The following is a 12,406-nucleotide window of genomic DNA, read 5'->3' on the forward strand; positions in this document are numbered from 1 at the left end:
CCAACCAGAGAGTTGGGGGGTCGAGCACGCTCCACTCTACGGGAAGGCAGCTCTATTACATTCAATACTCTCTGGTCCCTTGTATTTCTTTGTTTGGTATTTGTTTTCTCACTCGCCGTAGTACGTCCGTCACTCGGCCGTGCCGCGGCGCGGGCTCGGTGCGGATATGTGTGTCCCGACCATTATTCGAACCACTTCAATAAGATATTCACCATCCAAAAAGCATTACTAAAGGCCATTTTGGGCAAACCTAAACGATTTTCAAGTGACAGAATTTTTAATGAATTGAATGGATTTACAGTTGAGCAGCTGTATATAAAGAATTTAATTATTTACATTAATAAACATAGAGAACTTTTCAACCTCCTTATAATTCAATCGCCTTACAATCTCCGTCCCTCAACCATTACCTTTGAACTTCGGAATGCAGTACTATCCATTTGTAGAAGACAGTTTGATTATATTGTAGCTTATAAATGTGATACCTGCTCTTTTATAACGGATAATTTGAATGTAAGACTTCTGAGAGAGATAGATTTATGGATTGCTTCTTCACATCCTAGGATAAGTGATTTCTTGTAATATTGTAACTAGGATAGGTTCACAATCATTCAAGAATGTCTGCTTTTTTATTTTATTATCTCGTATTTTCTTACTTTTTTGTTTTTTTTTACTTCCCTTCTTTGTAATTTTTTTCAAATTTAGATGTTAATAGGAATCCACCAATTTTATTCATCTTAGAAATAATTTTTTTTAGTAGCACTCGGCCCCTGCGCTCAGGTTTTTAACCTTTTCAGGGACTTTTCGTATTTAATAATAATACTACCTATTTTACTTTCAACTTATTTTGTTAATTGTCAATAATTGTATTTATGCCAATATAGACATTCATGTATGCATTGTATGAAGGAAAAATAAACTATTGATTGATTTTCTTATAGACAGTGAATGGTCTAGTGCATAGGGACTAGCAGGGGATAAAGAAACTACAGTTAGCACTTACTACAGGTAGTTTACTTTTTACTATCTATTATTATGAAGAAATTCAATATAGCTTATATTGCTCTAGTTGATTATATATTCAGCACCATGCATATCCAGCATCTTCTTCTAGAGAGTAACCCCGAAAATTTCACAGTTATGATGAACGGGCGTAGTTTCTACCGTGGACAGGAGGACCACATCCCCCTAAAACAATGTAAGTTTGAACACTCAAGTAAAAATCATGTGAATTTGATAAAATGGTTAATCAAGTTAAAACTAAGCCTATAAAGTTCGTTGAAATAGTGCTTTATTGGAGCCAGAATTTAAGCATTCTAGCTTGTTATCTAATAATGAGTAGGCCTTCTACAAAATGACTTTCTGTCATTCTCCTTCAAAATAATCGATTAGGCCTATATTTTATTGAGCAAGAAATTATATTTCAATAAATTCATAATTAAGATTAAATATTTCGTTAATTAATTATTAATACTACATTGTTGAAAGACGATCTGGCAGCAGAGCAAAGCGAAAAAGAGATAGCCTAGCGCTATCCGCTTTGTTAAATGATGGACGAGGATAGCAATACTATTGCTAATCAAACACTGCCATTATAACGTGGACCTCACTTTAGTGTTAGTTTTTGACACGTAAATTATCGCATAAATTATTATGCTAATTATTGGTCTGACGTGGAATTTTATCGAATCTAGATGTCTCAGTATTTTGTCAACTATTAGGTGCACATCGTTTCTAAGACTTAGTTCGGGTGAAATTTCAAAACTTTTATTTATATGTTGTTAGTATTTCAAGCAATCTTTTTCATGAAATTATTGATTGATTGACAAAGTGTCCAGTGGCCTTCTATTGAGACGATGGACAGTGCAGTCATAATTTTGCGGGCAATTCTTATTTGGCTGGTCATTTTCCAGGACGGGTGAGTTTTGATTTATTTGAGGGTGAAATCCCCTATTTTGGAACAATAAACAATTATTGACGAAGCAATTTCAAGGGAATATTTTGAACAAAATTTTGGACTTTGCAGTTTAGTCTGGACCTGTTAGGAGGTGAACACATCAAAGTCCTCATCCCTACTCACGCTAAAGGGATGAGGGTGATTTAAAAGTTGCATTTTTTAACTTTTTCTTTAGACGCTTACATCTTGGGAATAATGCGCTACACTGACATGACTAACCATTCGAAAAAAAAGCTTGATGATTTGCTACAAATTTTGTTCGGTGGATTATTGTGATAATCCAAACATTTTTCAAGAAATTCGCTCTTGAAAGAGTAGAATTGATAAAAGAACAGGTTTTCATCCATTTGTTCCTTGCTTTTTCAGAGCATATTGTTTCTTCCAAAACCAATACATTCAAAAATTTCACTTGAACAGCAAAAATACAAGAAACCAATCACCTGCAAGGAAAATCCTGTGCGCAGGTGAGAGTTGCCAACATTACATTAACAAAAAATAATAAGAAATTCAATATCATAATATTAATGAAAGAGATGAAGAAGTGAAAAGAAGGAGAAAGGGAAAGAGAAAGAAAGAGAAAGAGATGCAAGAGTGCCAGCAAAACATTCCTTGATAGAGAAAGATAATATGAATTAATCAAAAATTTTATCCTCTATTTTAGTGGTTATTATCCATTCAATAGATCTTCTTTTGAAAAATTTATCGGATCTACCATTGATATGTTCAATGAGGTAATCTGGAATGTTGTTAATCAATTTATTTGCTATGTAAAAGTATTGTCTTCTGCAAACATTGAGATCCATTCTTATGTTTTCAAATCTCTTTCTGGAAGGACGCAAATTGAGATTTGTATCACGGAAAAGAAAAAGATGTCTATTATTTTTAATGAAAATTATTAGGTTTTTGATATAAAGTTGACGGACTGTTAATACCTTAAACTCATTGAACAAATATTAGTTGGATACAGACGAGGTTTACCTAGGATAGTTTTAATTAGGTGCTTTTGAATAATAAAAAGTTTGTTAAAATGAGCATTCAAAGCACCTCCCCAAGCCCGAATACCGTATTGTAATACCGATTGTGCATATGAGTAGTATATCAGCTTTGTTATGTTTACATTGTTCAGTTGTTTGATTTGATAAAATTTGTAAATAAGAAATCTTAGTTTTTTACACATGTTATCTATATGGGTGTTCCATCTTAGATAGGGATCAATTGTTATACCTAAATATTTAACATTATCTTTTTTATTTATTTTCGGACAAGAACATAGGTTTTCACTGTTGCAATTTAGTAAATGGATTTTGATGGTATTGAGTAACTGTGGTTGAGTTGATGCGTTTGGGGAGAAAGTAATGAAGACGCTTTTATCTGTGTTTAGAGTTAGAAGATGTTCATTCAGCCAAGAATGTACCACCCTCAAACCATTCTCAGCTGTGATTTTCATGTTCTCCCATGTGCGATCTGTGAAAACCAAAGCGGTGTCATCTGCAAATGATATGATGTTACAATTTCTTATTTTTAATTTAAGTAGATCATTTATGTAAATTTGAAACAGTATAGGAGACAGAACTGTTCCCTGTGGAAGACCATACTCGGAGAGTTTCTTAATACTAGTTTTATTATTAATCGTGAGTATTTGAAACCTATCAGACAGGTAGGAATGGAATAATCTTAGCGGCAACCCCCTAATACCTAGATGTTCCATTTTTTTCAAGAGCCTGGACTGAGAGATAGTATCAAAGGCTTTGGCCAGGTCTAGGAAAGTTGATAGCGTTTTATTTTTGTTATTGAAGTTATCTGCTACCAATTCCAAAAGTTTAGATATAGCATCTTCTGTTGATTTTCCAGCTTGAAAACCATACTGATTGACATTAATAATTTTGAATTTGTCCAAATAACTCACTAATCTATTTTTTAATAATTTTTCTACAACTTTCGCTAGATTATTAAGTAAACTAATTGGTCGGTAATTGGTAGGATTAGTTGGATCACCTGATTTATGAATTGGAACGATTTTAGCTACTTTGAATTGTTTTGGAAAATAGCCAATTTGAAAGCATTTATTAGATATTTTTTTCAAAGGTTCAGTGATAAATGGAGAAATTTTTTTGAGACAAGTAGAAGTTAGGGTGTCCATACCGGGAGAAGAACTAGATTTTAAGGAATTTAGGGTGTGGAATATTTCATTTTCATCTGTATTGGATAGAAAGAAGGAATTATATGAAGGAACAGTAGAGTCAATATGGGTATGTTGTCTGTCACTGACAGGGCTATTATTTATCAATTTATCTGCATACAATTGTCCTATATGAGCAAAATGATGGTTCAGAATTTCAGAATCTATGTTAGGCATACCTGTTTCACGTTTGGTATTCAATAAATCATTTATGCATTCCCATGTTTTTTTAGAATTTCCTCTACACTGATTTAATTTGTTATTGTAGTAGTCATACTTGCATTGCTTAATCATGTTATTTAAAGTGTTTCTATAATTAATATATTGGGTTTTGAGAATTATATTGAAAGGTTGTTTTTTTAGTAATTGATGCATGCGGTCACGATTTCTTATGGAAGTAATAAGACCAGTTGTGATCCAGGGTTTAAGAGGTTTCATTTTGTGTGATAAAGTTTTGATGTAAGTAACTTTCTTTATTTCAGTTAATAGTATATTAACAAAGAGATCCACGGCATCATCAACATCCGAATCAATTAGGGAATCTACATCAGACCAGTTGTAATTATTCAAATTTGTAGCTAATTCTCTGAAATTAATCGATTCTTTATAATTCCTCATTGTCAATTGTGGTTTCTTTACAGTCTCTTCTATACCCAAACTCAAACAGATTATAAAATGATCAGTTATACTTGTTTTAATTATTGCGCCAATAGAACTATTAATATAATTTGAAGAATTTCTGTAGAAAATATGATCTAAGCAAGATTGTGAGCCATTAACTACTCGAGTAGGTTTATTTATGTAAGATTTAAAGCCGTTAGATGAAAGTAAGTTGAAGTATTCATTAACAACGTTTGAGTTACGGTTTAAATCTATGTTTAAATCACCAGTTATAATTATGTTTTGTTTTTTAATCCATTCAGGTAATCAATACATTCATTTAAACTATTGATAAAAATATTTAAATCTGAAGAAGGTGATCTGTAAATAGCTACTATGGTTAATTCAATATTATAATTCAGTAAGGACATATCGAGTATTAGAGAGTTAGCTTCAAGTATTTCAAAGTTTATAAGATTGATTTTATGCATATTCCTACTAAAGACACAGATACCGTCACATTTATTAAGTTTGCCAGGTGCGCTATGAACAGAATAATCATTAAGATTGTAATTAAAGTTGTTTTCATCACTCCAGGTTTCACTAAGGACGATAATGTCAAATGCAGTTTTACAATTTTGTATAATATAAGAAAATTCATCAAAATTCTTATTCATGCTTCTGATGTTCATATGACAAATATTGAAAAGATTTATATTTAATTCATCGATGTAGTTATGAGGATTAAAATCGAAAACATTATCAATCTCATGAGTTTCGTAAGACTCCTGTAATAATTCATTATCAAAGTTGTTTACCAATACCATAGATAAAGAGTACGAAGGAAAAGAGGTCAGAGAGATTAGTTTAGATAGAGAGAAACTAGAAGATAAAAATAGAAACTAGAAGTGTTCATAAAAAGTGAGAAGAGTAGAGTTTATGAAAGAAATACAGCGTTCAGTTATCTCGTTCACACATATCGTCACATTTTCAGTAGTTCACTTGAAACCTCTGTTGGAGACAGTTACTTGAAAACTATGTTTATCCTATTCGAATGGTTTAAGGTCATCTTCACTCGAAATTCGTTTCACTGGAGAGTCTTGCTGTTTTCGAATTAGAATCTTCGTGTCTTTAACCCATACGTATGCCAATTTATTGTTCTTTTTCAGATCTTTAGCTTTATTTGATAGAAATTTATTGTAAGCAGTGAGATGATCATTTAGGAAGATGTTACTAGGTGGGAGATTGCAGTTCAGGTCGCTAGTTTTCAGGTGTCCTTTTGCCTTTGCCGCACTTTTCCAATTCATTTTAGCCGATCTGGAAGTAAAGCGCACTATTACATTTGTTTTGTTTTTAGCAGAGGGAACCCTATGAGCAATCGAAATATGGTCCCTTATGAATGGAGTGTCAATTGCTTTGGCAACGGATTCAAGCAAAGTGTACACGTTTTCGTTTTTCGTTTCCGGAATCCCTACAATCTCCAAATTGTCCTTGCGAGAGTGTTGTTGGGTTTCATTAATTTCTCTGCGAAGTTTAATATTTTCAATTTCTAGTTTATTACACCTATCTTTAATTGATTTGTTTTCCTCTCGCATAGATTTCAACGAACCTTCTAAGCTCTCAACTGTCGACTTTAGAGTTGCAATAATAACAGATAGTTCATCAAATTTATCATTGATTACCTGGGTGACAATGTCTTTGATAGTGTCCGTCAAAGTGGAATCAGTGTAGATGCTGTCAGTACCTGGAGAATTTTCCTTACATGAATCGCACTTCCAAGTAGCTTTCCGTGCACCCAGTTTTCTGAAGTTATCTACCGTACGAACTTTGGTGCATGTTGGATGATAGAAATTCCTACACTCACAGCATTCTAGAACATCTTTCGTATTGTTGAAAGTAGCCTCACACTTGGAACACTTATCAGCCATGGTAATCACGAAATTGTAATTAATATTCAGAAGTAATACAAAATAATAGTAGACGATCGTGTACGAGACGGCACGCTTAACAGACGATGACAGTTATCATGAAGATAAGGCCGCTCGACAAAAATACAACCGTTCGCACTGTAACCATATAACTCTTCAAAAATGAATCGTGGAAATAATGTTCATCGCAGAATTCTAGAGTATTAAATTCTATATAATCTGATGTATTAGGCCTATAGCACAACACTTGTTAGGTCAACTTCTATCCATAGCCCGAATATCAACCAAATCTTGAAGATTTGCATTTTTCATGAAACCATGAATCATGAATCATCATGGATTTTTGCAAAAATGGTCAAGAATTAATATCAAACTCTCAGGAATGATAGTGCTTGTCGAGAGGAACAATAATATGTCATCACATTGGCAGAATTCACTCCTATTCTTGAGTTAAAAGGATTTGAAGATGAGTGATTTCTGTGATCTGTGAGTGGAGGTAAGTTTTATGTATCAGTGAATAACTCTGTATTATAGCGAAACGTCTCACATTATAGAACGACATATATGTTAGGTCAACCTCTATCCATAGTCCGAATATCATCCAAATCTGGGAGAATAGCATTTTCCATTTCACATTAATAAAATAATGGATTTTTGCGAAAACTGTCAAAAATCAAAGTCGCTCAACACTCACGAATGATAGTACTTGTCGAGGGGAACAATAATAATTCATCACATGGGCGAAATTCACTCCTATTCTTGGGTTATAAGCATTCGTAGATGAGTGATTTTTTGATCTCGGACTGGAAGAAAGATTTCATGTTTCAGTGATTAAATCACTGTGTATTGTAGCAAAACGTCTCATGTTATAGCACGACATACAGAGTGGGTGAAAAGTCCAAAAACGGCTTAATATCTCATACACAATAGTTATTTGTGCAACTAGTGCGCAAAGTGACAGTTTGCTGCACCGAAAGAAACGTTTACGCCCGAGCCGTAGGCGAGGGCGGAATGGTTTCTTGAGTGCAGCAGAGGAACTTTGCGCACGTATTTCACATTAAGTTTTTCCTACAGTTACCATTGAATATGAAAAGTGGGTAATTATAGGTAAAATTGCCTGAAATGCATCAAATGTTTTTCTGTGTAATTTTATTATTGATAAAAACCTTAATCCTAAAATCCTAAAGTCCTCGTTGTCGTTGGTTATAATATATAATAGTAATAATTAGCGCGTTGTGCTTGGTTGCACCTCTGCTCACTATAGCAGCCACAGCAGTCACTGTTACCAACTTCATTTTGATTTTGCTGCACTGTTGCTCCATATAACCTACTAAGTATTTTGCGTTGCCATGTTGCAAATCTGGAGTGCAGAAAAATTTTTCCCGCACTAGAGCGGAAAAGTGATTCTTTGCGTTCTGTAATAAGTGCAGCAATGGCCACTTTCCAACGTAACTGTAGGAAAAGGTAATTTGATGGTGGGTGTGATTGGGGATCCTACTCAAATTGAAAATACTACTTTACTATGACTTCAAAAAATCTGGTCCGCCATATTGAATGCAACTTTTTTTTTTTTAATAGGAAGGTGGTCATGCGATACATGATTTCGATACTAAATTTCAAGAAACAATGAATGGTAAAAACCGCACATCGATATCTCGAACCGTTCAGAAGATATCCACATTATTAATCAATACTATTCAAAGCAGAAAGGAGAGAAAAAAGTATGAGAACGGCTTAGTATCTCATGAAAGATTGTGATCCCAAGGTGGGTGTGATTGGGGATCCCTCTCAAATTGGAAATACTACTTTACTATGACTTCAAAAATCTGATCTGCCATCTTGGATCCGCCATATTGAAGGCAACTTTTTTTTTAACGGGAAGGTTGTCATGCAATACATGATTTCAATATGAAATTTCAAGGAAAAATGAATGGTGAAAACCGCACATCAATATCTCAAATCATTCAGAAGATATTTACATTATTAATAAATACCACTTATGTATTTCATTTCCGATATGGATGATATTGATTAATAATGAGAATATCTTCTGAACGGTTTGATCTATCGATATGCAGTTTTTGCCATCCATTTTTCTTGAAATTTCGTATCGAAATCATGTATCGCATGACCACCTCCCTATTTAAAAAAATAAAGTTGCATTCAATATGGCGGACCAGATTTTTGAAGTCACAGTAAAGTAGTATTTTCAATTTGAGTAGGATCCCCGATCACACCCACCATAAAATTACTTTTGTGTATGAGATATGAAGTCGTTCTCGGACTTTTTCCTCTCCTTTCTGCTTTAAATAGTATTGATTAATAATGTGAATATCTTCTGAACGGTTCGAGATATCGATATGCGGTTTTCGCCATTCCTTTTTTCTTGAAATTCCGTATCTAAATCATGTATCGCATGACCACCTTTCTATTAAAAAAATTAAGTAGCATCCAATATGGCGGATCCAAGATGGTGGACCAGATTTTTGAAGTCATAGTAAAGTAGTATTTTCAATTTGAGTAGGATCCCCGATCACACCCACCGTCAAATAACCTTTGTGTATGAGATGATATTGAGCCGTTCTCGGACTTTTCACCAATTCTGTATGTTAGGTCAACCTCTATCCATACCCGAATATCATCCAAATCTGGGAGATTTGCATTTTTTATGAAACCCATGGATTTTTGCAAAAATGGTCAAAAACTAAAATCGTTAAAACTCTCAGGAATGAGAGTTTAAATATAAAAAAAAATATGTCATCACATTGGCGGAATTCACTCCTATTTTTAAATTATAAGCAATTATTGAAGATTGATTTCGCTGATTTGTGAGTGAGGGAAAGGTTATACGTTTCAGTGAATAACTCACTCTGTATTGTAGCGAAACGTCTCATATCATAGCACAACAGTTTTTGGGTCATAAGAAAATAACACATCAGATTGAAGAGAATTTAATACTCTACAATTCTACGATGAGCGTTTATTTTTACGTTCATTTTTGTTGGAAAGTTCTATGCCCTGAAAGAGCAAAAAAAAATTGACGAGAACCTGTTATTTTATCAGTTTTGCACTTACAAGAGCGAATATCTTGAGAACTGTTAGGAATTTCTCAAAACTCCACTGAACAAAAGTTGTAGAGAATTCATCAAGCTTTTTTCTAAGATAGTTAGTCATGTTGGTTTAGCGCATTATTCCCAAGATGTAAACAACTAAGGAAAAGGATAAAAAATTCAAGCTACCCTCATCCCTTTTTAGCGTGAGCAGGGATGGGAACTTTTGATATGTCCAGATTGTCCACCTCCTAACTGGTCCTAACAAAGCAGCAAAGTTCAAAATGTTGTTCAAAACATTCTCTCCAAATATTCCTTTCTCAATATTGGTCAATTGTTGCAAAACAGGGGATTTAACACTCAACACTATTACCAGTTTCCAAGATCGGGATTTAGTTAATTTCTGGACTCTAAGCAGCTGGAATCAGAAAATTGACTTCACGAAACGGGACGTAGTCGTAGTTTCTATGATAGGTAATCTTTATTTTCTCATTTCTATAATTTGAAACATTTTTCCTTGACGAAATGAAACATTCCTAAATAATTGAAAATAGCTGAGACTCTACACTACTTTCTCTTTACTTTATTTTGTGTTCAATTTTCTAGTTTTTCGAAATTTAATTTAAACATGGGCTACGACTATGCCCCGTTTCGGAAAGCCAATTTTCTGACTCCAGCTGTTTATCTAGAACTTAGCTGAATTCCGAGCTCGGAAACCGGCTCTAAAGCTGCTGCAACAGTCATAGGGAAATGCGTGAAATTGTGAAACTACACATCAACATCAAGAGAATTCAATGCTCTATAAGCTTATAATATTCAGCTTAAATTGAGTTTTTCAAGAATGTAAAACATTCAAGTGCAGATATCTCGTAAACCATAGTAACTCTGTTCTCAAAGACGGTTTGTTACAAAAATAGAGCCAAATTAGGCGATCTGTATTAGTAGGCATGGAAACATAACAGAATGACGTAGGTACCGGTACTACTGATGTTGTACTAGATGTTGTGCTTGAACGTACGGTAACCACCTAATAGAAGAGAAAACAATCCATGAGTGTTTCAAATATCTAGAACTTTGATAGTAAGGCTATGTACACATGGTAGCGTCGCACCGCGCGGTGCGACGCGCGTCCAAAATTCTGCAGTTGTACACATGCGAGCGTTTTATACGCGGCGTCCACCTCCAGTTTAGCAATGGAAGTTGAAGAGGTAACATGTATGTGGCTTGTGTATCGTAGATATAACTTGAGGAAATACAAACCCAAATTTTTTAACTATTTGCGAATGTCGATTTCATCTTTTGACGAGTTGTTGGAGATCGTAAAAGACGACTTGGCATCAAGTTCTTGTTCTGTTCTTGTAATCAGGACTCGCCATATCCCATATGACACGTCGACTTTTTACTTCTTCTATAAACAATTCTGTGTCAAAATTGTTCATTTCCATGGCTGCACACTGAACAGAGTTGCTGTAAAATCACTACACAAAACAAGTGAACTAGATCAGAACTGGTGTCCGACTGCTCTCATGTGTACAGTCCAACTGACTGTAGAGTACTGGGAACTGCGCTGTCGCCGCGCGGTTCAGGTTGAAAGTCTGGGCGGCGCAGTGCGCGGCGCGTCCACATTTGAGTGAGTGGTGCATGTGGACGCTGCCATTAGCTCCATTGTATATCGCACCGCGCGGTCGGACGCGCGTCTCAAACCGCGCGGTGCGACGCTACCATGTGTCCATAGCCTAAGATGTTGTTGCTTAGATCTGATTTTTGGCCTCTGATCATAGTTGAAAAAATTATTGACTTTAAGCTTTGAAGGCTGGTTTTTGTTTCATGTATAATTTTGTAAGCTTCAATATCATATCTAAAATATCGAGAGCGCTTCAAAGGCTTGCATTTGTGCTGCGATTACAATCAAAAAGCTCTCTGAATCTTTAAATTATTCAGTGGATCACTTGATACTGATACTGATACTTGATACTGATTCGGCATATAGCCGAAACATGTTGTGACAATCAATTTCAAAAATCTGGTGTGGCGCACTCACACAACTTTCCTTGCCGTTATGAAAATTTATCACCTGACGCTAGTGAACTCGCGCATCTCAAGTCTACTATTCAAAGATATGAGACAGCTGGTGATAGGTCAATAACGCTGGAAACACACGAGGTCTGCTATCTCTTCGTAGTGAATGATTTAATAGAACCAACAGTTGCCAACAGTTTGCAATAATTTAATAATCACATTTTTTCGGATTTCAAGCTTATTTTCAATTTTAGGTGGAATTGTTACTGAACATTAATTGCAGAGATTTTCATGCTCAATCTTTTCCACCTGAATTTGTTTGTTTAAATTGTATATGAAGGCTGATAATTGGGAATCTAAAATCAAACTTTGCATAGATGGGGCAAAGCTTCTGAATTTTTTACAGATATAGGACTTGTTGCAGTTGATAGAGCTTATCAATGACTATTTCAGGTATGAATTTGATCAAAATCGTTGGAGTCGTTTTCGAGAAAATCGCGAAAAACCCTGTTTTTGATAACATTTTCACCATTTTAGCCGCCATCTTGGATTGCATTTGATCGAAATTGTTCGTGTCGGATCCTTATAGTGTAAGGACCTTACATTCCAAATTTCAAGTCATTCCGTCAACTGGGGGATGAGATATCGTGTACACAGACGCACACACACTCAC

The 12,406-nt window shown here is 34.8% G+C and overlaps 1 protein-coding gene across 1 annotated transcript in view; it reads left to right on the top strand.

Moving 5' to 3' along the window:
- Positions 1-1,689: 1,689 nt before the first annotated feature.
- Positions 1,690-12,406, top strand: part of LOC111056207 — a gene marked incomplete in the record, with an annotated part of 336,828 nt that continues 326,111 nt past the window's right edge. Inside the window, 1 exon segment of the mRNA XM_039435672.1 lies at positions 1,690-1,918. Coding sequence (XP_039291606.1) covers positions 1,857-1,918 — 62 coding nt within the window.

The sequence above is a fragment of the Nilaparvata lugens genome, chromosome 9, assembly GCF_014356525.2.
Source record: "Nilaparvata lugens isolate BPH chromosome 9, ASM1435652v1, whole genome shotgun sequence".
Taxonomy (NCBI): Eukaryota; Metazoa; Arthropoda; class Insecta; order Hemiptera; family Delphacidae; genus Nilaparvata; species Nilaparvata lugens.